The sequence below is a fragment of the Nicotiana tabacum genome, chromosome 22 (genome assembly GCF_000715075.1).
Source record: "Nicotiana tabacum cultivar K326 chromosome 22, ASM71507v2, whole genome shotgun sequence".
NCBI lineage: Eukaryota > Viridiplantae > Streptophyta > Magnoliopsida > Solanales > Solanaceae > Nicotiana > Nicotiana tabacum.
This window is the reverse complement of record NC_134101.1, coordinates 201,385,627-201,412,755: the sequence shown is the minus strand read 5'-3', so window position 1 is coordinate 201,412,755 and position 27,129 is coordinate 201,385,627. Positions and strand designations below refer to the sequence as shown.

The 27,129-nt window shown below is 39.8% G+C and overlaps 1 protein-coding gene across 4 annotated transcripts; it reads right to left on the bottom strand.

Moving 5' to 3' along the window:
• Positions 1-3,949: 3,949 nt before the first annotated feature.
• Positions 3,950-25,460, bottom strand: LOC107767479 (uncharacterized). Of its 4 annotated transcripts, none has more exons than XM_075243836.1 (9): positions 25,166-25,460; positions 23,905-24,001; positions 23,720-23,821; positions 6,762-8,140; positions 5,973-6,659; positions 5,810-5,893; positions 5,635-5,710; positions 5,191-5,507; positions 3,950-4,507 (listed from the first exon to the last, which is right to left on the bottom strand). In XM_075243836.1, exons 4-9 carry the CDS (start codon positions 8,085-8,087, stop codon positions 4,298-4,300), a joined length of 2,700 nt encoding a protein of 899 aa, XP_075099937.1. In that variant the 5' UTR covers positions 8,088-8,140; positions 23,720-23,821; positions 23,905-24,001; positions 25,166-25,460; the 3' UTR covers positions 3,950-4,297. The 4 variants fall into 4 exon arrangements, with proteins under 4 accessions (XP_075099937.1, XP_075099936.1, XP_075099935.1 ...); XM_075243835.1 differs by having other exon boundaries at positions 23,928-24,001; XM_075243834.1 differs by lacking the exon at positions 23,905-24,001.
• Positions 25,461-27,129: the final 1,669 nt, after the last annotated feature.

Below are 27,129 nucleotides of genomic sequence, written 5' to 3'. Positions count from 1 at the left end.
ACTTGTCGGCCATTTCTTCGAATGTTTCTATGGAATAGGCTGGTAGCTGCAAATACCATGTCAACGCCCCTCCCATGAGGGTTTCACCAAATATTTTGAGAAATATGGAGGACATCTGCTCTTCAGTGAGGTCGTTGCCTTTTATGGCGGTGACGTAGTGAGTTACATGATCCCCAGGGTCGGTCATTCCGTCGTAGATTTGGAGATATGTGGGTATCTTGAAAGTATTTAGTATGGCATGAGGAGCTGCTTCCTCTCTGTATAGTTGTTCTATAAACCTACCGATGTCTCTTTTCGGTAACAACTTGGGGGCACCTGGTATTTTTTATACCCATTCTTGGTGCTCCTTCATTTGTTCCTTGAGAGTCTTGTTCTTGTTTTCCATTTCCTCCATTCTTTTTAATACGGCGGCTAGGACGTTGCCACCTGCACTGTCAATTATTGTCTGAGTGCTACCTGAATTAAGAGGGTTCAGTTGGTCATCTCGTTCATTCCTGTGTTATATTGCATGGATCGTCGTGGTTTCTGTTGTCGTTCGTGGGGATTGTTTACTCATCACGCTGACTAGAGTGTCAGTCAATCATGCTTCAAGGAGCTTTTTCATAGTAGGTGGTTCCCCCTTTCCCGTGGACGTAGAGGACCCCTTCCTATTTGGTTTGGTTGTGCTGCAGAAAAGTGTAGGTGACTTCCCTAATCTAGGGGATGCCATGAGGGTCACCTCTTCATCTCGGGTGTCATATTCTTCGTCGATGGCGCTCATAAGGTTGAGCGGGATGTTGTCCGTTGGTTTCATTTCGTTTCCTTGGATACCTGCCATGGAATCTTCGTACACACAAAGAAAAAGGATAACCTCTGCAGTTTGTTAGATTAGCAAGTCACGTGAGTTATAGATCTGATGGAAACTAAACACTTGACTGAGAAATCTCCACATGTGGCGCCAAACTGTATGACTCAAAATTTATATCTAGGTTTTTATACAATAAGGTTTATAATGATAAGGGTTAATCTAAGTCAATATTAATATTCAAATGATAGATCTAGTGTGTTTACGCCGCACGTGTGTTGTTGGATAACAATATCTTGGAGCAATAATGGAGTAATAAATGATTCAAAAATACGAAAGAAAGCAATAAATGATAATAAATAACATTTAAGTAAATAATGGAATAAGGTTCACTCGACAAGGGTGAGATTCCCAATGATTCTTCTGACTTTGATGTATAATGACAAGCCTTTGAAAATTTCGATTCTTCTTGAACGGGGGAAGAAAAGATAGATAAAGAAGTAAAAAGGTAAACTTTGTATGTATATGATAAAGAGAGAATCTTCAGAGAATGTCAATATTGTTCTTTACAAAAAGTGTCCAATCCCATTTCTATAACTACATCTCTTTCTATATATAAAGGGTAAATGAGCCACAAAACCCAGTACAACGGGTAGGATCTCTAGGGAATATAAATCCTGGAACTAGCCGTTAATGCATGCCGAGGAGGGGTGCTCGTCCTCATCCTCGTCTTTTATCGGACCACCTCGACCTTTTAAAATGAGATTATCGTATCCTATCGACGACACATGGCAGCCTCCAAAGACTTTATTTCCGTTGACCTGGTCAACACATGACATGAAGTTTTTCGCCTATACAATTCTTGGACCCAATTGAAAGCTAATTCACATTCTTTGACAAAGGGTGGGGGTAGGGAGGAGGAAGGAAGTTTTGGTTAGAAACTCGTGAGTGTGAGTGTTAATTAGGGCTCATAATGTAGGGATTGTTAATAATTTTGTCAAGTTAGTTTAATACAATAAATAACAGATTGCTTTTCTTTTATTCGTGAAAACTAAAGTTGAGCTCGATAGTCGACCTGAACATGGATTACTGAAAAAATCCTTGTAAATGGGTTGAGGGCTTGAGAATGGCATGAGCAGATGAAAGGAATTTTAGCTGCATTTTGGAAAGATTTTTTCCATGAAAAAAATGTTTTCATCCAATTATGTACTTTCTGTGTTTCAATTTAGATGAGATAGCTTGATTCGGCACGAAGTTTAAGAAAAAAAAGTACTCCTTCCGTTCCAATTTATGTGAATTTGTTTGACTGGGCACGGAGTTTAAGAAAAAATGAAGACTTTTAGAATTTGTGGTCTTAAACAAGTCAAAAAGGTGTCTAGAGTATTTGTGTGGTTATAAAAACTTCTCATTAAGGGTAGAATTGAAAGTTCAAGCTAAATTATTTCCAAATTTAGAAAAGGGATCATTCTTTTTGGAACGGACCAAAAGGGAAATAGATTCACATAAACTGGAACGGAGAGAGTAACACTTTTGAAACTTATGGTCTTAAAAGTTTAAGGAGTAAAAGCTTTGTGTAGCCATAACATTTGTGTGGTTATAAAAGCTTCTCAGGGTAAAATGAAAGATTTAAAGTTAAATTATTTCCAATTGTAAAAATATGTCATTCTTTTTTGAATGGACTAATAAGGAAATTGTGTCATTTAAATTAAAACAAAAGGAGTATGTGAGTAAACAATTTAAAAAGTTACTCACATTTTCAAATTTGTTTGGCACTTTTTTGGTTATGCTTCACAAAAAATCAAGCAATGGTGTAAGACACTTCATATGGAACCACAAAAAAATGACCCTAAGAAAATCGAAAAATCAGAAAAAAAAATTGAGATCCAAAAACTCGAGTTTTGTTGGTTTGAATTGGTTTATAGATATAAAAAATTGACATAATTAATTTGATTTGGTAAATAAAAAATGCAAACCAACTCGAGCTGTGCACAACCCTACTCAAGGCCATGACTTCTAAAATTATATTTCTCTCGTTCTAGCTACTTATTTGATCAGTATAATTTTTTTTTTTTGCTTATGAATCATAAAATTTATTATTTTATCCATATTTTTATTCTTTTGTACAATCGCACAAGTCGCTGCCATATTCTCTGGTTATGGGGCAATTTGAGACATAAAATAAGGGATAACAAGTGTTAAGGGGCCGTTTAGTACGAGGACAAATTATAAATAAATTATAATGCAAGAATTAATTATTTAAGGATTGGTAATGCATGTATAGTAATACAAAGATTGATTCTTATTGGGTATTTAGGTTTATTGTACCAAAATTGGTATACAAGATATTATTTAAAATATTTATTTATTTTTAAACTAAAAAGCAATGAGTTTTCAGTTATACGCCCTTGGTTGGTGGTATAAAATAATACATCAATTAGTGGTAAAAATAGCATGGGCTAGCCAGTTTTCGAACTAGTCATTCAAAAATAGCCAGCATTTGCAAAGTCATTCAAAAATAGCCAGCATTTGCAAAGTCCTTGAAAAATAGCCACTATTTGGTGCAACACTGGAGAGTCCCAACATAATATACTGGAGATTGGTACACCTGTGTATGAACTTCCAACATATTATGCTGGAACTCCAACACGCGAAAAGTTCTAGTATATTATGCTGGATCGGTATATTATACTGAAAATCCAATATATTATACTGGAGTTCCAGAATATATACTGGGGTATTTTTCCGGTTTTTGAACAGTGTTTTCGTTCAGATTTATCTTCACATGAAAATGGCTAAATTTCAATTACTTTTGAAACTGTGGCTATTTCTGAATGACCACTTGTAAATCGGATTATTTTGAATTCCTCCCCAATTAGTGTATTAATTTATACAAGGATTAGTTATACATGATTTAAAATAGAAAACGAACATTGGATAAAGTGATACCAAATTATATACCGTCATTATTTCCCTTATACATCATACAAACAACCCCTAAAAGATCATATAAGTCATTCAACGGGGTTAGCACTATATTATTAGTTTAGATGCTTTGAAAGTTTGTTATAATCCTTCAATTATGTTTGCAACTTTATTGTTCCAATTTTAGATGTCTTTGTTTAGGTCAGAAGTAAAAGCCCTTATCCAGAAAAAAGTCAAGAAGTAATATCAACAAAATTGAAGGAAAACTGAATAAGAGCAAACAATGACTAAACTTGAACAGTGAGAGGTCAAGAAACGAAGTACTTTGACATGTACACTCCAGTGCCCTCCTGTAGTACTGATCTCTAACCTCTACACAGGCTCTTTCCGATTCCCCCCCCCCCCCTTTCCCGTCCCCACTCCCCAACTCACAGTGCACTTTTTGCCCAGAAACAACTGGCAGTGCACATTTTGCCAAGAAAGTGATTGGGAGAGATAGCTAAAGGACTTGCGATAATAGAATACATTGCCAGTAGTTGAGTGGTTACCAAACATGTTAACTGCTGTGCATTTGGGTTCTGGTTCAAGGCACTAATCACTCAACTCATTATCAAGAAAATTGAGATCAGAATCATCATCTGTAGCTGTACCAGTATTGTCAGGATTAACTTCTAGGGGTTCTGCTTCACCAGCTAAAGTTACCATCTCCAATGATCCCTTCCTTGAATCTGCATTTCCACCATCATGGTCCATGAAATCATTCTCATACTCACCCAGTTCCATTTCATTATAAAGCACTTCCTGCAATATAATCCAGTTGATAAGATCACAGAAGTAACCAAAAGAGAAGCTGTGTCAAGAGAGGGAATTAATAAGTTAATAAGACGAGAACTGAGAGCATTCTAATTTGCTAAGTGACAATCAGAAACCCTCAGCAATCCTCATCCTACTTCAAACAAAAAATTCCTAAACAAGGGTGCAAAATAAATAAATAAAGGGGATCATTTGCTGAGTTTCCCATTCCCCACCCCACCTGACCACTATATTAAGTTTTTATTCTTCCTACAAGCATATTTAAATTCTTGGATGATGTTACAGCTCCATACCAGAAGATGCAACTTATTACATGAGGCATCAGACCTAGTGTATTACTAAAAGAGAGGCATCGGCAAAAGCAGAAACACTTGGGACTTATCAATGAGTAGCCACTTCAAAGGATGGGGACACAAAAACAGCAGCTAATTTCTGTGTGGTATGCACTAATTCCAAGGGTAGATCTTGAGCTAAAAATTACAAAGAACAAAAGGAAACTCAAAACTAGATGGTTGGACTAATTTTATTTGTAAACTAAGTCCTCCATTCCAAAGAAATCGGTAATACAAAAATGTCTATCTCAATGGTAATGCAGAGTTGTCAATAAAGCAAATTGTCCGACTACTGTCATCAATTGAACACTTCAGAGCAGAAAGTTGCTTAATTAGTACCTCATCGTCTTGCAAAACTGGTTTCTCTGACTCTACAATCCAATCATACAGCAAATTTTCTTGCAGAACACTATCGAGGAAAATTGGATCATAGGACATTTTCCTTATCTGACGATCCCTAAGTCTCAGGTTATAGTGGACGTATTTGACATCATTTAATCTTTTCTGTGCTACACGGTTGTGCCTCTGACTGTGAATCTGATCATATAAACTCCAATTATGCTCACACCCAAAAGATGAACAAGTCTGACTAAGTATTCGTACAGCTATACGTTGGAGCTCTAAACAATTTATTCCATGTTGTTGCCACCAAGCAGCTACAAAAGCATATTTACTGTCAGTATAATTTGCAGTGGGGAGGTGTTTTAGATTGTTATCCACATAAACTGCGGAGAACAATTTTGTGACATTAGAACTGATAGAATGATTACTCATAATATTTACCAGGATTAAGCTCCGTTCTGGTGCTAAGTGCCAAATCTGTTCCAAAATCAGCTTTAGCAGAGTTGAAATCTGATATCTGAAAGATCACATCAAACAAATAATTACACACACAAAATACACAAAGAAGTTTATCATCCAAATGGGAAGGGTATGAAAACAAAAAAGGAATCCTCACTTGCATGGATGCAGAAATTCTTCTTGCATTGTCTGGCTCCAATCGCACAATGCATGCATTCAGTCCACGTACAACCTCTGGATGCTACAGTACACACACATTCAGAAAAAGGTATAACTGAAGTTGGACTGAAAAAAATTCCGAAGTAAGAGTTCTCTCCTACCGGAACAAAATCAGGACGATACCGGTATGATGGATTCAGAAAGTGTGCTGCTAGATAGAGAGGATGATGAGACAATGAATTCCAGTGGCTGTCTATGATATCCAAAATGTTCCGATATTTGCCCTCATCGCCATTATGATTGGTTTTGACAGCAAGTTTTGCCTGGTATACATTGTTGTAAATGAAGGGTATTGAATGGCTTTCGTTACTATTGATTTTCTGAAGCACTTCTAAAATGGGATCCACTGATTTCCTAACATACTGCATTTTCCTCCAGAAGGTGGCATTTAGGACAATTTTCTCCACCTCTTTACCATCTTCCAGCTTTGAATACCGGGACGAAAGCCATTTATTTGACTGGAACATCCTCTTAAGACCATTTCTGTGGTCCAACAAGCTCTGAACAGTAGTGAAGGTTGAAGAATATCGAGTAAAAGAGGGTTTTAAGAGTTCCTGTCCAGCTGTAAATTCTTTTTTCATGAGACTTAACAACCAGAAACTATTGTAAATGAACTTGGTGATTTTTTGGCCTTTTTCCATGCATTCTCTGACCCATTTTATTTTCACAGTGTCTTCAAGGATGCGATCAATACAATATGCAGCACAAGGAGTCCAAAATAAATTCCTTCTTTTCTCTTCAAGCATCTTTCCAGCAGCTTGATAATCCGGATTATTCTGAGTTATCACCTATGTATATATATTTTGCATACATAGTGAGGTAGGAGAGTCAGGTGATGCAAGATCAAAACTTAAGAAAAAAAAATGAGATGGAAGAAAGCAACACCTTACCTGCACGACATTTTCCTCGCCCATGTCTTCCACCACTCTGTCTAGCAGCTTAAAGATATATGTTGCATCTTCAACTACATCAGTGGCATCAACCGAGCAAACAAAGTACATACCATGGGGACAAGAAACCAGAACATTGATTAAAGTTCTACCCTGTGTATCTTGCCAACTGTCAGCCAAAATAGAACAACCTGTCACAGCCCAGGAAGCTTTGTACTCAGAAAGATAATTTCTGATGGATACGATTTCATCTTGTAGAAACCGTCCAGATAATACTCGGCTAGAGGGTCCTACTAGACCTTCTCCATATTGACCAACCAATTCCAGCATTTTCTGAAAATAAGGAGAGCTTGCTGCATGTGGAGAAATTCCAGCATGATAGAAGAACTTGCAAATTGAGGATATGACTTCCTTGCGGGATTTTTTATTTGAACATACTTTCACATGTTTTCCAGAAGCTTGAAATAGAGACTTTGGCTCTCTTGTACCCAATGTATCATACTTTGGCCTTTTTAACAAAGATTCAGACCCAATACCAGGAGACATTCCTTTGAAACTTCTCCTACAGCCTCTGTCCAGTCTTTTATCTCCAATCAAAAGTTTTTCATTACTCATATGGTGGTGTAGTGCCTCTTCTTCTTGGTCTTCGTCTTCCTCTTCATTATCTGAGTTCATATAGAAGGATGATAACTCTTTAGTATGAGGGCGTCTATGCCTCCTTCCTGTACGATGCCACTTCATGTTCTCTTTTATTCTAAGATATACTTCCTCAGGAGCACTCTTACAGGGTGCAACTTCTCCTGGTATTCTCGCTAGATGTTGCTTAAACCGATTGATACCTCCACTGACTATTTTTTCACAATAGTTGCATTTTACCTTTTTCTTCCTCTCATCCTGAGGGGCACCATGTTCCCAACCAGGATCAACATACCCAAGTGATCGAAGAGGAGTCAAATTTATAACCAATCCCTTGTCATTCATCAACTGCTTCCCTTTACTTCTATACCCTATGTGATCTTCCTCCTCGGCATCATCACTGGCATGAAAATTTAAATATGCTTGTTCATCATATTCAACATGCCTTGGCTTCTTACTTAATCGACACCCTTCTAGATTTTCTCTCATTTTCAGGCATACATCCTCAGGAGCCTTGTCACAATAGGTTACCTCACCAGAGACTCGCGCTAAATGTTGTTTCAATCTGTATATCCCACCACTTACAACTTTCCCACAGTAATTACATCGAACCTTCTTTTTCCTCTCATCCTGAGCAACACCATGCTCCCATCCAGGGTCTACATAGCCAGTCGATCGAAGTGATGCCATATCTCCAACCACTTTGAGGTCTCTCTGTTTGTTTTAGTTGAATAGCTATCTCCCTGCAGGACAAGAAGCAGAAAGGGTATGAAAGGTTATCATACCTACTGAAACAGATGGTACAAATGTGGGACAGGGAATATCCATAAAGAAAGATAGAAGGATAACAGAGTGTACACACATTCGAACTCAAACTTAATCTTTACATTATTCACTTTTTATTAATAAGTCCAGTATAGTGCATATACACTATTTATGTTCTTGCATTTAAAGCGTCGGCCGATTCAACAATTTGACCTGAAGGACAAACTGGAGATATGTCATATTTTTTGCTAATTGCTATGCTACATGTACATCTGAGAGACGGGAAGCTCCATCTCCATACAACAGAAGGCTGGAAAGTTAGGGCATTTGAGGTTTCATGTCTGTCGGGAAATAAAGGGCAACTAAGACGCTGTACTGGCCTTTCTTATTAGTCCATCTCACCCAATTAGGATAGCAGTGGCATAAGAATTGTCATGGGCTGCTTTCCAGACACGCCCCATGACCCCTTGGCCGCGCCCCATGGCGGCCTAGCAAGCCTCGCAATGCCTAGCGCCATGGTCGGCCCCGTGGTCTTGGCTGCGCCAAGTGACAAGCGCGCATGCGCCTCTGTCGCTCCACCGATGCCTCTCGCCAGCGCCCAGCGGCTGGCCAATGACAACAGCGCCGCGCGCACTGACAATGTCGCGCGCGCAGATCCTGATGCATCGCCAGCGCCCAGCTGCAGGCCCATTCCAGCAACACCTCGCGCACAGACCCTGATGCCAAGCACCAGCGCCCAGCCTCAGGCCAACACAACAAGTGTCGCGCGCGCCCACAGCACCGCGCGTGCAGACCCTGACCCGCAAGACAAAGTTGCTGCCATCGGACTTAGTTCTACATTGTAATAAACTAAGTCCTTTTCATTGTAATTATAGGCTAGTTTACATCATTTTCATTCAGTGTGCTTCTACAGCTTTATTAGGACTAGTCATCTAATCTTGGTTTATTTTTTTAAAGTATTATTAGGGGGGATCAAGCAATCAAACATTTTCAGTAATCAATTTTTTGTACTGGTGTCTCTCCCCCTCGACACCGCATCTTTTGCAATCAGCATTTCATTCATCAAAAAAAATCATCATCATCATTCAAAACCCAATTCTCTCTCAGCTTCCGCAATTGCTCGTAACATTGGTTTTCCCGCACGGCACTAACAATCTAGTCTAGCGTGCGGAGGGGAACTCATTGGCGGACAACAACCGCACTGACATCAGTTGCTTAGCCTTACGTTGCCCTTCCAAAGAACATCAGGAAGGCGTTGCGTAACAGTTGGTATCAGAGCCTAGGCTCGACATCGGACGAGGGAACACATTTGCCATCATCGCGATTTCTGACCATGGTGAATCATGGGGAGCGCCTGACATCCCTAGAAGAGACGGTTGACCGATTACGACCCATCGTGGATACGGTGCTAGATCAAAACAACAACCTAATGCAAAGGTTGGATGACCTGGACCGCCGAATGCGGCAGGCGGAAAATGACATTGCAAACATCAGTCGTGACTCTGAGGATGACCGACAAACGGCAGCCATTGAAACTGCCAATATTCATGGCAAATTTGAGGACCTCCAACAGGAGCGTGCTGACGATTTAGCCCATCGGCAACAAGAGTCAGACAGACTAACTGCCATGCAGCAAACCATAGACGACTTGACAGGCAAGCTCAATGTTGTCAATGCTGCCCTACAGAGCCTACTTCGAGGAGGCGACAACCACATCAGGGGTGCAACAAACCTCACCCCCATTCCACAAAAGCTTAAGATACCGGAGCCCAAGACATACGACGGATCCCAGGATGCTAAAGAAGTGGAAAATTTCATCTTCGACATCGAACAATACTTCGATGTCGTGGGCCATTTGGAAGAATCCAAAAAGGTAGTAACTGCTGCCATGTATTTTCAGGGCGATGCCAAACTTTGGTGGCAGGTCAAATACGAAGCCATCAAGGCCGGTGAAGATACTCTCCAGACATGGGATGAATTGAAGGCAGCCCTACGCCTGCAGTTCTTCCCCGAAAATGTGGAATACAACGCAAGGAGAAAGCTACGGGAGCTCCGCCACACCAGATCAGTGCGGGAGTACGTGCGCGAATTCTCCGCACTCATGCTAAATATATGCGACATGGGGGACAAAGACAAACTCTTCGCATTCATAGAAGGTTTGAAACCTCATGCCCATATGGAACTACAGAGACAACGGGTAGACACCCTACCCAAGGCCATTCAAACTGCAGAATGTCTTGCCGATTATCATTTGGGAACTCAGAACGACAGGCCCCAGCTGTCTGTCCGAGGGGGATTCAACGGGAACCATCCCAGCAATGGTGGCCCAAGCAAAAGTGGGGGAGATCGGAGTGCATCCAAAACTAAGACTCCTCCCTCCAGTAGCAACAGTGCTGCATCCATCAACAACAATCAGGGGAGAAAGCCTCCCTCAGAATGTCGTCATTGCGGCGAGGCACATTGGAACAATGAATGCCCAAACATAAAGGTCAATGCTCATCAAACTGTCGAGGATGAGTCAAATGAATCAGACACATCAGAAGAAGACCAGGTAGGCGCCTTCAATGCAATTGTTGGCTCTATCCCGCATGCCTTAGCGGGGACCAGTGCATGTCTTCCTAAGAAAATCTCAGTCCCAATCACCAAGAAAGGGAAGGAAAAGATGGACGAGAGGCCTCCTAAACAAGCGAGGACCCTAATGTTCGTCGAATTGAAAGTGAACGACAAGCCCCTTCACACATTGATAGACACGGGTGCTACCCACAACTACTTGGCTTCAACTCAAGTAGAGCGCCTGGGTCTTGTTGTGCAAAAGAGCAAAGGCCGCGTCAAGGCTATCAACTCACCACCCCAGACATTGGGTGGAACTGCTACGAATGTCCCAGTGAAACTTGGCCCATGCAAAGGAAGCATCGACCTGCGCATCGCAATCATAGATGACTTCGACATCATAGTGGGTTTGGAGTTCATGAGGCAAACCAACACCATACCGGTACCATATGCCAACATGCTCCTGATGATGGGAGAAAACGGGGCCAAGCCCTGCACCATACCATGCTTTCCCATAAAGATGGCCGCTGAAAACATCTCGGCCATGCAGTTGGAGAAGGTAGTCAACAGACATTGTTAGTGGAAACGTAAAAGAAAGAACACAAGATTTAACGTGGTTCGGATCAAAATAATCCTACGTCCACCAGAGAACAATTGCCCTTTTAATATTAACAAAGGAAGGGGAGATTTCCCAATTACACTTAAGAGAATTTCTCTCTTAACTCTCTACTCACTACAATGTATTGTATTATTTTGGGATGATTTCTACAAGTGAAGGAGTGCATCTATTTATAGAGGTAAAGACCTCCTCTTGATGTCATTGGTGACATCAAACTACCTCCTCTTGATGTCATGGGTGACATCAAAGGAGGAAGCTTCCTCCTAGCATCCACACCAACTCTTTCCACCAACTCTTCCAATTGGCATGCCATTGTTGACTAAACATAAACCAACATTTTCAGCATGCCATTGTTAACTAAACATAAACCAACATTTTCAATCTCCACCTTGGTTTGCGTTTCGAGCGTGTGAACAACTCTGGCCAAAACTTCTAAGCTTACTGGGCAACCCCGTTGTAAGAAACAAGAAGAATCAAACCATTATTGAACATACCACCTCCACCTAGCAACTGTTCTCTTCGGAGTTGCATCAGTTGATGCACACCCCCGCCAAGTCCTTGCAGTGTGCAAACTTAGCGAGCGGGACTATCTTGGTCAACATGTCTGTAGCATTATCGTCTGTGATAACCTTCACGACCTTGATAGTTCCCTCATCAATAACATCTCGAATAAAATGAAATCTGACATCAATGTGTTTAGTGCGCTCATGAAATCTCTGATTTTTCATTAGATGAATAGCACTCTGACTATCACATCTAAGAGTTGATTCCAGCTGAACCAAACTCAATTCCGCTACTAAACTTTTCAACCAGATAGCTTCCTTTACCGCCTCCGCTGCTGCCATGTATTCTGCTTCTGTCGTAGACAAAGCGACAATCGACTGCCAAGTCGACTTCCAACTGACGGCACTGCCAACGAGGGTAAAGATGTATCCAGTTGTGGACCTTCTTCTGTCAAGATCTCCTGCATAGTCAGAATCCACATAACCGAGAATTGAAATACCTGTACCACTTTTTCGAAAGGTAAGACCAACACCAGAAGCTCCTTTGAGATATCTCAATATCCACTTGACAGCTTCCCAATGCCTCTTTCCTGGGTTGGACATGTATCTACTTACCACACTTACAGATTGAGCAATATCTGGACGTGTGCATACCATAGCATACATAATACTACCAACTGCACTGGCATAAGGAATCTTTGACATATGCTCCACCTCATCCTCAGACTGAGGCATTTGTGACTCTGAAAGTTTAAAATGAGGAGCTAATGGTGTACTTACAGGCTTGCACGTTTGCATATTGAATCTCTCGAGAACCCTTTCAATATACCTCTTCTGAGAAAGATGTACAACATCGTCTTCTCTTGAAATCTCCATACCAAGGATTTTCTTTGCAGCTCCTAAATCCTTCATGTCAAATTCCTTACTCAATAGTTTCTTCAAAACATTTATCTCTGTAATGTTGTTAGCAGCAATAAGCATATCATCAACATACAACAGTAAATAAATCATTGAGTTACCAGACATCTTCTTGTGATACACACAACTATCAAATGCACTCCTTGAGAATTCATGTGTAGTCATGAATGCATCAAACCTCTTGTACCACTGTCTAGGGGATTGCTTCAAACCATACAAAGACTTCTTTAGTTGGCATACGTGATCTTCTTTTCCCTCAGCTAGGAAACCTTCAGGTTGATCCATATAGATTGTCTCTTCTAGATCACCGTGTAAGAAAGCAGTTTTGACATCAAGCTGTTGAAGCTCCAAGTCAAATTGTGCAACCAATGCTAGTAGCACGCGAATTGAGCTATGCTTCACGACCGGAGAGAAAATCTCATTGTAGTCAATTCCCTCCTTTTGGCTGAAACCTTTTGCAACCAATCTCGCCTTGAACCTAGCATCTTCCACTTCAGGAATTCCCTCTTTCTTTCGGTAGACCCACTTGCATCCAACTGTCCTCTTCCCCTTTTGTCTTTTCACTAAGACCCATGTCTGATTCTTGTGAAGACTCCATCTCTTCAGTCATGGCTAACCGCCATTGTGCGGCATCCTTGCAAGAAGTTGCTTCAATATACGAGGAGGGCTCCAGATCTTTAATCTCTTCTTGTGCAGCTACGAACGCATATGTAATCAAGTTTGCTTGATTTATAAGGCGTTCCGGTTCTCGTGTCTGCCTCTTCTCCCTCCCCTTCGCAATTGTGTATGGTTCATTGACAGCAAGTTCTTCAACGCCTACATCTTCTGACTCATCTTTAACCTGAGTCTCTTGATCCTTTTCCTTGGCAAGCTCCACCAGAAGCTCCACCTGCTCGTTGTTCTTGTTTCCTGAAAACTCCACGGAAACTTTACGGGGATCAAGTATAGAGGATTCATCGAAGGTGACATCTCTACTAACTATAAATTTGAGTAAAGACAAACACCAAAGTTTGTACCCTTTTACTCCATCCACATACCCTACGAATATGGCCTTCTTAGCCCTTGGTTCAAGCTTTCCTTCATTAACGTGATAATAAGCTGGACACCCAAATACTCGTAAGTATGAATAGTTAGAGGGTTCACCTGACCATACCTCATTCGGAGTCTTAAAGTCAATTGCCGATGCTGGAGATCGATTGACAATATGAGCAGCAGTGTGAACTGCTTCAGCCCAAAATACTTTGGACATTTTGGCTTGTAGGAGCATACAACGAGCCTTTTCAAGAAGAGTTCTGTTCATTCTCTCGGCAACTCCATTCTGCTGTGGGGTATGCCTGACAGTCCTATGTCTTGAGATCCCATGAACCTTGCAGAATTCATTAAACTCTTCATTGCAAAACTCCAAGCCATTGTCTGTGCGAAGATACTTGATTTTCCGCTCCATTTGATTTTCAACCAAAATCTTCCACTCTTTAAATGTTTCAAAAGCATCACTTTTTGCCTTCAAAAAATACACTCAAACCTTTCGTGAGAAATCAATAAAAATGAGAAGATACCTCTTTCCGCCCTTCGATGGAAGTTTAGAAGGACCCCATAAATCTGAATGGATGTAGTCTAGCACTCCTCTTGTCTTGTGTTTGCCAGTGCTGAAGCTGACCTTCTTCTGCTTCCCTAGAACGCAGTGCTCACAGAAGTCAAGCGTGCTGATCTTCTCGCCTTCCAAAAGTTTACGATTGCTCAACATCTCCAGTCCACGTGTGCTCATATGACCCAGTCTCATGTGCCATAGTCTTGCCTTGTCATCATTAGATAACTGCACTGTAGATGCATTTGCAGAGCCAACAATGGTGCTTCCGGCCAATGTGTAAAGGCCGTTCTCCAGCTTGCCTTTCAGCATGACTAAAGAACTTTTAGTCACCTTCATAGTTCCTGCTTCGCTCATGTACCTGTAGCCTTGTTCATCCAGAGTACCCAAGGAGATCAAATTCTTCTTCAGATCAGGAACATGACGGACTTGTGTAATAGTCCTCACGATTCCATCATGGCAGCGAACCCGAACTGAGCCAATGCCAACTATTGCACAAGTTGCATTATTGCCCATTACTACGGTTCCTCCACTTTTCTCGTAGCTGCTAAACCAGTCTTTTCGGAACGTCATATGCAGAGTACAAGCAGAGTCTAACACCCATTTGTTTTCATAACTACTATTATTATTACACGATGTTGTTAGTACATAATCATTATCAAAATTATGTACCTGTTCAACTGTAGATGCACTCGCCTTTTCCTTGGACTTTGACATTGGGCAATCTCGTTCAAAGTGCCCCTTCTTGCCACAACCCCAACACTCTGTATTCTTCTTGTTCACACGAGACTTTGATCTGTGCTTTGATTTGGTCTTTCCCTGTTGGCTAGTCCGGCCTCTTACAAAGAGGCCACTTGCCTGGTCATCTCTATCTCCTTCAATGTGCCTCCGCATATCACTAGAGTTAAGTGCCTGCCGCACTTGCTCAAGCTTGATAGGCTCCTTGCTATACATCATTGAATTCTCAATATCACGATATCCTGAAGTCAATGAAAATAGCAAAGCACATGCAAGCGTCTCCTCCTCCCTTTTAATTCCTGCAATCTGTAAGTCCATGACAAGTTTATTAAACGCATCTAAATGATCTTGTAACGAAGTACCTGACCCCATCTTAAATGTGTGAAGACGCCGTTGTAACAACATTCTTGTTGTCACTGATCGGTCTTGGTATAGCCCTTCTAGCTTTTCCCACAACTGTTTGGCCGTCTCTTCGGTACCCGTACTCACTTCACAAAGCACGTTAGGTGCAAGGGATAGTTGGATTGCACTCAATGCATCCCCTTCAATCTTCTCCTTGTCGGGAGCTGATATATCCGTAGGATACTTTCCGTCAATAGCATGGATTGAACCTTCCCTCCGCAGTAACGCCATCATCTGGATCTTCCAGATATTGAAGTTGTTGCGTCCATTGAATCTATCAATTTCAAACTTCATGGAACTCATATTTGCTTGTTCTTTCTCCTTGGATCGTTAAAGAATCTTGTCGCTCTGATACCAATTGTTAGCGGAAACGTAAAAGAAAGAACACAAGATTTAACGTGGTTCGGATCAAAATAATCCTACGTCCACCAGAGAACAATTGCCCTTTTAATATTAACAAAGGAAGGGGAGATTTCCCAATTACACTTAAGAGAATTTCTCTCTTAACTCTCTACTCACTACAATGTATTGTATTATTTTGGGATGATTTCTACAAGTGAAGGAGTGCATCTATTTATAGAGGTAAAAACCTCCTCTTGATGTCATTGGTGACATCAAACTACCTCCTCTTGATGTCATGGGTGACATCAAAGGAGGAAGCTTCCTCCTAGCATCCACACCAACTCTTTCCACCAACTCTTCCAATTGGCATGCCATTGTTGACTAAACATAAACCAACATTTTCAGCATGCCATTGTTAACTAAACATAAACCAACATTTTCAGACATAAACCCCTGGTTCCGGCTATCCTTTGCAGCAACAATCAGCCATCATGTCACCGGCATCAAAAGACTAGTGACGCTCCTCAGCGTGTGAAGACTTGTCAGCCATACCACAAGGACAAGACGGATCACTAATCACAGAAGGGACCCTTGCAGCCATTACATGTCCCTCAGAGACCATGGGAAAGTGTTTCCCTCAGATTCATCACGGGATTGCCCCAAGTCGGTAATCTTGCATCCATCATGGCTGTCATAGATCAGTTTTCAAACTATGCAACCTTCATAGCAGCCCCGCAAAACGCATCAGCAAAAGATACAGCTCGACTCTTCTTCTCGCACATTGTCAAACATTGGGGTCTGCCCAAAGACATTGTTAGTAGGCGCGACTCACGCTTCACTAGCAACTTTTGGACCCATCTCTTCAGGTGTTTTGGGTCAACATTGAGTCACAACTCAGACTTCCATCCACCATCGGATGGCCAGATAGACCGGTTCGAAGACATGCTGGAGGAATATCTCCGCAACTTTGCAACCGGATCACAGAAGCATTGGGTGAAGCTCTTGGATGCTGCTCAATTGTGTTTCAATTCTCAAAAGAGTCATCATACAAACAAAAGCCCTTTTGAAATTGTTACCGGACAACAACTGCTTCTCCCGCAAACGGTGAATGCATCAACCATGCTGAAATCTCCTCGAGCTGCCAACTTCTCGAGCGAATGGGAGCGCAACATGGGGATAGTGCGGAGCTATCTCGTCAAAGCCCAAGAGCGGGCAAAAAGATTCACTGAACAAAATCTTTGTTTTGCCCAACATCAAACAGGGGACAAAGTAATGCTATGCATCCCAAAGCGATACTTGTTTGCAGAGAGGACCCATGACCCTCGCCTGCAACAAAAATACATCGGGCCCCTGCCCATTGAAAAACGCATTGGGAAGTCCACATACCAGGTAAAAACTCCATCCTGGTGGAAGATCCATCCAGTCTTTCATGTCAGCCGCATGAAATCATTGCGTCGCTACAACAGCAAGCTCACAGAACAGAGGGGCGCAGACCTCCCATCCAACCACCACCAGAAGCATCATCATCATCATCATCATCAGGCTCGGAGGACGGTGCCAACTCAGGTGGGGGAGAATGTCATGGGCTGCTTTCCAGACACGCCCCATGACCCCTTGGTCGCGCCCCAAGGCGGCCTAGCAAGCCTCACAATGCCTAGTGCCATGGTCGGCCCCGTGGTCTTGGCTGCGCCAAGTGACAAGCGTGCATGCGCCTCTGTCGCCCCACCGATGCCTCTCGCCAGCGCCCAGCGGCTGGCCAATGACAACAATGTCGCGCGCGCAGATCCTGATGCCTCGTCAGCGCTCAGCTGCAGGCCCATTCCAGCAGCGCCTCGCGCACAGACCCTGATGCCAAGCACCAGCGCCAAGCCTCAGGCCAACACAACAAGTGTCGCGCGCGCCCACAGCACTGCGAGCGCAGACCCTGACCCGCAAGACAAAGTTGCTGCCATCGGACTTAGTTCTACATTGTAATAAACTAAGTCCTTTTCATTGTAATTATAGGCTAGTTTACATCATTTTCATTCAGTGTGCTTATACAGCTTTATTAGGACTAGTTATGTAATCTTGGTTTATTTTTTTTAAGTATTATTAGGGGGGATCAAGCAATCAAACATTTTCAGCAATCAATTTTATGTACTGGTGTCTCTCCCTCTCGACACCGCATCTTTTGTAATCAGCATTTCATTCATAAAAAAAAATCATCATCATTCAAAACCCAATTCTCTCTCAGCTTCCGCAATTGCTCGTGACATTGGTTTTCCCGCACGGCACTGACAATCTAGTCTAGCGTGCGGAAAGGACCTCATTGGCGGACAGCAACCGCACTAACATCGGTTGTTTAGCCTTACGTTTCTCTTCCAAAGAACATCAGGAAGGCGTTGCGTAGCAGAATTCATGAAACAAAGAAATCAGGAATAAACTCTGATAACCAGGCATCATAGAAATGACTAAGTTGGCGCCAGAACCAAATTTTTTAGTTGTTTAGTTTTAAAAAAATAACCCAAAACCAATCAAATAACACCAAAACCAGTAGGTCAAGGTTTTAGGAAACCAACCAAACCTCTTTTTAGCCCAAAACTGGCATTTTAAGTCGTTACTGGTCCTCCCTCTAGCCCCACCAAGCACCCATAATTCAAGGCCGACTTTTTTCTTCTCCTCCCTCCCCACCCCATTTTGTTTTTCTCTCCCCTTCGTTCAATCACAATAGTTGGAATTGGTTTTTTTCTCTTTCAGCTATTCATAAGTATGCTTAATCAAGTGTGCTAAAACATTTTAACCCTATGAAAGTGTCTTCAAGTATCATAGAGTAGCAGTAATATTTTTTCGAAAGTTGGACTTTAGAACAACAAAATCCAAATACAACACTAAACCCGAAAACACATAATTATTTTCTGAAAACCAAATTGACAATGATTCTCCCGAAACCAATTCCTATATCAGATGAAAACAGCCCCCAAGATTTTTACAAATTCTTCTATATTCCTCGAAGCTAAAACACCATTGGAAGTCCCACAAGTAATGCACATATGAAAATAAAAGATCATACAAATATCCTACAACCTAAAAATTTTGTTTCTTCCAGACATGTGCTAAATAAGGAAATACAATAGATGCTAACACCAGTTACATCATGCATGCTAGCATGAGACCACTATCTAAATATGACAGTCACTGATATTGAAGGAAAAAAGAATAATCAAGTTAAGCCCAATAATGAAAAAAAAGCAGAAATTGAATGATGAAAGATCTGTATAGACTTTATTACAATTTGAGGAAAGTAATAGAACGTGGGAAAAAGTTCGTCTGGGTGGAAAATGAGCTACTCTATTTACAAAATCGTCTCTTTAGCTTTCAAGAATGAATGGGGTAAAATTTTACCATGATTTGTTCAAAAGAAATTTTAAGATTTTAGATATAGATAATGTCTTAAAAAGCAAAAAAAAAAAAAAAAGATGTAGATAATTCCATGTTGTACAGCTTTTTCAGGTAATTCGTACACATCAAAATATTGGTCAACTAATGAATTTATCCACAAATTTATCCATGTAAAATTTCACCAAGGAAATGGGTCAAAATGAGACAATTCAAAAGTGAGTTTCAGATTCCATCAGTTAGCAAAGGGTCAGTTAGCAAAGGGCCAGAAAACTGATAAAGATTCTTTTTGTTGATAGTATAAACAGAGAAAGGAAGTACCACCTGATCAGCCTGGATAGGGTGTCACAAACCTAATTAGCGCTAGCGGGTTGGGCATCCATAAATTGGATACATAAAATCGAGCTAATTGGAAAATTAGTTATGGTGATTTTGGCAATATGGAGAAAGATAAGTAATATGAAGTATGGCTCTTACGGTTTGGACAAGATTCTCACTTGGAAACAGCCAACAAATACAGTTTAGACTTGATGTATGGTGTGATAACACCACTTTGGACATGTTGTCTATTACGACTAACAAGAGGGTCCTAAAGAAATGGAATACAATTAACAAGAGAGGTATATGTTAGAAGAAGCGGAGGATTGGGAACTCAAGGAGGTGGAGGCTAAGCCCCCCGTTGGGCCATAGATTTTGCCAAGTTTTATCCAAAAAAATTTGGCAAAATATATTTGTTTATAGATTTTATCCATGTTTTGGAAAATTTTGGAAACAATTCTCAAATCTCAAAACTAGCTCTAGACCTGTTTTTGACCCAAAACATCATTATTGGATTTTTTTAACAATTTCAATAATTACCCCAAACTTTTGTATTTTATAAAAAGCCCACCATCTATTATGACCCAACTAATCACCAGCTAATTACGGTCATTTTTTTTTAAAGGTAACAATTACTATCATTTTCTTTTGGACTGATGGATCTTGTAACATTATTGCAATTTGACGAATTATAGTGGCTAGTAATTGTATTATTAGCAGTTGATATTAAAATATCGGGTTATGGTTTTAGGATAGTGTATTATGTAGTTCATTATAAAAATGATAATTTTGTGTCACCTTATCTATGCTCAGGACTATGGTTTGTGATAATGATAATGAATGACATAGATGAAGGTTCTGCATATACAAGATTAGCAAGTTTGTTTGCAGATTTTATAGTTTTTAGAACTTACGGGTATAAATCACATTTCATGTTTTTTCAAAAAAAAAAGTGAAATAGGTTTTGAAAAATTATGTCCAAATAGAAATTCATCTTTAAACCAAACTTCATCCAAATCAGATTTTTTTTAGGAATCTATTGCCAAACGCTAGCTAAGAGTATAGTCAAATAGTTTTGGGAGGATGATAGAATTATTTGTGGATGGATAGCTGAGAAATGGCTCACCTTAAAATCTCACTACTGTCATTTGTTCAATGGAGGTGAATTTAGACCAAAGTGGAATTTTCCGCGGAGATATAGAGCTCCAAGGAAAGTGGCATTATTTTTTTGATAATTGTGGTGTCCATGCCAGCTTTCTCGTACCTCAACTAGGGGTGGCAAAAGTGGACCAAACCCATTTGACCTGCCCAACTCGCCCAGGTTTTAATGGGTTGGGCATGGGCTACTTTAATGATGGGCTAAGTTTGGGCACGTGACTCTGTCTGAGGTGACCCACCTCTGTATCTCTGAGTCTGCTGCTGGCCCTGCTGCGCTAGGAGTGCCTCGGAAGTAACCTGAGTGCTATCTGAGTAGTCTAGACTGACCACGACCATGCTTGCCCTTGCTCCCAGATGGAGCACCACCCATTTATTTTCAGTCGCCCAAATCAGCCCATAATTCCAGCTCAAACTGACTCGTGAATAGCAATTGTCCTTTAAAGCTTCTAAGGATGTATTTGGTATGAAGAAAAATGCTTTTTCTAAATAAAAAAATCGGAAAATATTTTCTAGTGTTTGGTTAGAGAGTCAGAAATATTTGCTAGGAAAATAATTTTCTATGCTACTCTCCTCAACCCCCTCCATCCAAATCCCCATGTTTCATGTGAAAAGAAAGTACTCATTATTAAAAGAAAGTACTTATTTTCTTGAAATGAAATGAATACTTTTTCTACAACATAAATAGAAAGTACTCATTCTGTAAAACAAAAATATTTTTTCTACATCATGAAAAAGAAATTATTTTGTTGAAATGAAAGAAATACTTTTTCTACAACATGAAAAGAAAATACTCATTTTGTGAAAAAGCAAACTCTTTTTCTACAGCATGAAAAGAAGTACTTGTTTTGTTGAAATAAAAGAAAATACTTTTTCTATCGCATGAAAAGAAAGTACTCATTTTGTGAAAAAAAATTTCCTACATCGTGAAAAGAAAGTACTTATGAAATTAAAGAAAATACTTTTTCTACATCATAAAAAGAAAACACTCATTTCATTGAAATGAAAAAGTAAATACTCTATCTACAACATTGAAAAGAAAGTACTCTAAATAATATTTCTATGGGGTGGGAGTTTGGGGGTAGGGTGGGGGTTGGGGTGGGGGTTGGGGTGGTAGGAGGTGGGTTGGGATGGGTGGGAAGTTCTAATTTTACTATTTTTTATTATTCTAATCTTTATTAGTATTATAAGATAAACTATCAAATAAAGTTCTAAATCTAAATTGAGGACAGAAATCATTAGGCATGAATTGACATTTATTCTAAAATATAAGACAAGAAGCAACATGAGAAAAGGGGGAAAAAATCATAATCATAAACCATTCTAGAATGATATTTACGAAAAATAAAAATAAAATCATAGAGTTATATATGTGACTATATTTTATATACGCCTGTTTAAAAGTTGAGAATATTACAAATATTTGGGTCAATTTGGGCGAATTAGGTTACAACTCATTGTTTAGCCCATCTTGACACATCCCTTCTTAACCCAAGTGAACTTTGGGCAGGGTTGGACAAACCCAAGTGAACTTTGGGCAGGGTTGGACAATGACTCATTTAATGAATTAGCCGATCTTGATCAGCCCAAATACAGCCCATTTGCCACCCCTCCTCAATTGCACCTGTTGCCTCCCACCAGCACAAGTATTGGGGTAACTCTGTCCACCAAAGGTTTAGGCAGATAAGAAGAAATCATCTAGCAAGGAAAGTGGCATTTTCGCGTGGTGTACAACATGGAATGCAATTTAACAACCGACACTTTGAGGAAATAAAGTTTCATAATCGTTACGTGTTTTTGCAAGAATCATGGGAAAAACATAAACCACATATTCTTACACCGTCGCCTTTACACGAAATTACAGGTGTTAAAATTCTTTATCTTTAACATCAGTTACCTTGTACAATAGGATCCACCATAGTGTGACATTGTAACAAATTATTATACAATTGAAGTTATTAGGTGTCTCTCATATCATATTTAGGTGAAGACCTATGAGAATTGTGAGAACCACTAAGATATAACGACGACTTGATGAATACAAGACACATCTTAGGTGTCAAACGCAATACATATGATATTCATCCAATGCGGAACAATCTTACCTAGGAACTTGACAGTTCTAGTATACTAACACTTCTAACATTCTATCCAATGCGGGACAAGCAACATAGACTAGTAGGCATATGATATTTATCTCTACAAGACTCTTCTGATATCATTTGAGGAATATGAGAAGAAAAAAGGTTATATTGATGACTTGATCAGTTCAAGACATACCTATTTATAGGTATCAACCCCAATGCACGTACTACATTTGTTCAATGTGAAAAAATTTCCACGCCTAAGAACTTGACACTTCCAATATTCTAACACTATAGATTCGTGTATCCAACCTTTAATGTAACCAAACAAAGATCTGCCATATAGATTGGGATGTGGATATAAGTACCTCCTATGAGTCCTTAAAACCTCTTATTTGTCTATGTTTGTATCCATATATTTCTTTTTTTGATGAGTAATAAAGGAATATAATTGATGTGAAACAAACCAGCATTAAGGAAATGTTGGGCCAGTGTTTGTATCCAAACTAAAAGTTTAGAAAAGAAGGAAAAGAAAAGGGGAATATCTTTTTTTTGAGAATGGTAACATGAAAAGGGGGATATCTAGCAGAATAGAAATGTATGTATGAAATTGAATTCCACTCCTTATCCAACTTCTAGCTTGAGCGTATTAATCTGGTTATTTTCCTTGTGGCTATCACACTTCCACCTTGATTCTTAATCAACCGGCAGAACTAAGATCTATAGAATTTGAATGACAAAATGAACCTTTTCAAAGAAAATGAAACTTGCTTCAGAAAGGACATAAATTCACTTATGCCAGAAGGAAAAAGCAGGAACTTATGGAGTTTTCACGTAAGATAAGGTCATGCAAATTTAATGTTCCACTACAGAAAGCTTCATCACCGAGGAAAAAAAAAGATAGTTTACAAGATGAAGCAATGTCCACTTAATTTTGCAACTAAAAGTAATGGATGCTAAAAGCTTACAATGATTCCTAATTCTCTTGAGAGCTTCAGCACATCGAGTCCAACTGGATTATTCTTGCCCTCAGGAATTATTGTCTTCATAATATACCAGTCCAATTGTGCCTACAAATATCCAGAACGGACAGATTCAAGATAACTAAATAATGGACCTCTAAAATTGATTATGAAAGCTAACCACTACCTACCTTAGGACGTTCAAACTTCTTACCAGGAATACAATGTCAATGACATTTGCCAATCACTTGCTAAGATAAACCATGTATTGCCCACTCTAGATAACGCCTGGCAGATACACTTAACATTCTAACAAATGTAGAATACAAGTTTCTTTTTCTTTTTTTGTAAGAACACATAGAATACAAGTCTTGCTCTTTTTGTTTCCAAACTTTCAACAATATTAAGCTTAACACATCATATAAACAGAAGAGAAGAATGGAAGGTTGCTCCATGTCTACATTCAACTCAGTCAGAAGATCACTTGAAATTTCACTGGAGCAAGGACAAGGAAACCCGAAAGCAAAACAGCAAGGAACTTTTGCGCATGCTACGATGATGCTATGTCACCCTACCTTGCACCATACCAGACATATATAATCTCAAGTTTTACGAATGAAAGAGAGTGCAAAGTCAGCAAATTTACACTAATGTGCGCCAACCCTCAACTCCAAAGAGAGACTCTAAAAACATATCAACACTGACGATTAAATGGGGTTTTTATTCAGTAAAGCCTATAAGCACGCAACCACAGTTGCTTTTGAACCACACAACTGCAACTGGCTGTTTTTTTTTCGCTTTTTCTTTTTTTGAATGACCGAAAAATCTGTCAGGGGCCAACCCTTAGGACCACCTGCAGCCTTTGAAACTCGAAGATAAAGGGAACACCCCCTACCCTTCTCCACCTAAATACCAGGCTTACTTGCATGGTGCAGGGCTCGAACCTGTGACCTAAGTCACAAGTCTATCAACCTTTACCACTTGAACTTAGCCTAGGGGCAAAAGTAATGCGACTGGTGTTCATCAACCATTACTAAAAACTTCAGCGAGGAAAAAGGTGTTCAGCAAGGATTTTCTTCAGTGAGCTTCGCAAACATGTGTCAATTGACCTGAACGACAGATTTGCATCAAAACTTACAAAATTTGTTGAAACCCCCTGTCTCACCCCATTTGCAGCTACTGACTCATGTGTGGAAAAATTCGCCAAAGAAGAACACATTCAGTAAAGCCAAACAAGAGAATATAAAGTGTAACATGCAATTTTAATAAGATAGTATATTCAAGGCCCTACATAAAACCAAGAACTGAGCATATTTATAACAGAAGCATAGCCGAGCTGTTGCTAGCAGCTTCTTTCTTCACAGAAACAATATGATCTTTTATAGGGTTTGGAGCAATCAGATTTTCGAAATCAAGAAACATAGCAAATTCTTCGCAGATTTGAAGAATTACCTGAACAAAATCCCCAAAACTAGCATTTCAGAATAACGGACACCAAGAAAGCAAAGAGTTGAAGAGAAACCGGCGGGGAATTGTTGCTAAAGAAAGAAAAAATGAAACGCTTTTGGGTGCTGTCTTGGCCTGAGGTATGTAGTGGTGGATCGTGTGTGGGTGGGGCGAAACGAGCTGGATCACCTTCAGTGAGAGAGAGAAAAAGAGAGACGGGGCGATCAGAAACTATTACTCTAATATCACATTTTCGCCCCCCAAAACTGTACGCAAACATATACCTCAGGGTCGTTTGCAGGATCAGGCGTTGCATTAAATTTATACTCACTTTGGTGGGCAATATAAATTTATTCCTAGATAAAATTATACCGTCAATTAAATATGTTATAAATTTAATCCCAAACTTAATATTGAATATTACATCTTATCCCACTTTATTTCATTAAATTAGGAATTATTTTATACTACCTCCCAAGTGAGATAAATTAGTTTAAAGATTATAATTCCGGAATAATTTAGTCCACGTACCAAACGACCTCTCAAAGCAAAGCTAGTTCGACGGCTACTCGAACTCATACGTACTATTCACTTTAGCTCTCTTGAACAAAACAAATACAATAATTTAAAAGTAGGACAGTCGCAATAGCGATCAATAAGAAAAGATTGCTCAAATGATACCTATACTCACCTTCAATTTTGAGGTTGCATTCGAGCATCCAAGACAGAATAGAGAATTGAAGTTGCATTCGAGCAACCAAGAGAGAAAAGTACAGAACTCTTGTAGGAAGGTGTTAAAAAAATAAAAAAGGTGCAACCTTCGAAATTCGGGAAAAATAGGTGAAACAGTTCGAGCTGACAATTTATGAAGTCCAACTATTATAAGCTAAAACTTCAGAAATAATTCATGAGATTCAAACTTTCACAATTCAAATATAAAAAAATTACTTGAGTTTCTGTCACTATCCAAAATCCGACTAGTCATGATAACACCTAACCCAACCCGCTAGGTAAGCTAGTTTAACAATAATCCAACTTCAAATTAGATTTACTGAGAAAATAATGATGAAATAATTGAACTCTTATACAACTTCCCAAGTATTGGTAGTACAAATCATGAGCTTCTAAGATTTAAAATTTACAAAGCTGGTATGAAATAAATACATCATCTGTTCGAAATATACATAGACAGATTCATAAACCTAAAGCTACCAAGAACAAGAGGCAGCTATAACCGGAACGCAAGTACATCTTCAATGCCAGCTCCCGCCACACACATCAACATTATCTCTAAAATCTGCACGCAAGGTGCAGATATGTAGTATGAGTACAACTTAACTCATGTACTCAAAAATAACAAACATAACCTTAGGTTGAAAGTAGTAACAAGCTTGGACAACTATTAGAGTTGAACACCAACAGCCAGGAACAACTCGTAACAATATAAATAAAGGACTACAAGTAATAACTCAAAGATATGATATTCAGCTCGTTAATAGTTACGGAAAATAGGCTTGTTTTTAAGGTATAACAGTAAAAGCCTAAATTTTTCACCGAAATTACCAAAATATGAATTTATCAGGAAACTGTAATTTTTCCCAAAAATTTTCAACAACAGATATGATGATTCATTATCACATGGCATAAGGAAAGTACATCTTTATGCCTACATGTCAATGTATATATGAAGTCATGAATGTCACAATGCCGTAAAGCATGAGGAAATGCATCTTTATGCCTACGTGCCATATATGCATGCCAAGTGCAATGCACCACAGTGATAAATTCATGTGCTCATGCTCTCGAAGCAGTCAATCTCACTCAACACGCTCAATCACTCAGTCCTCCCAGTCACTCTGCACTCCCACTCAGTAGGTACCTGCGCTCACTTCTGGTGTGTCAGACTCCTAAGGGGCGGATCCTTCCCAAGCGCTAATATAAGCCAATTATGGCATGAATCAATAAATCTT

Coding starts and splice junctions, on each gene's coding strand:
- LOC107767479 (XM_075243836.1), bottom strand. CDS start 8,087: ATGGCATCACTTCGATCGACTGGCTATGTAGACCCTGGATGGGAGCAT. Junction 5,508..5,634: donor CAGAACGGAGCTTAATCCTG/GTAAATATTATG, acceptor ATGCTTTTGTAG/CTGCTTGGTGGCAACAACAT. Junction 4,508..5,190: donor CAGTTTTGCAAGACGATGAG/GTACTAATTAAG, acceptor ATTATATTGCAG/GAAGTGCTTTATAATGAAAT.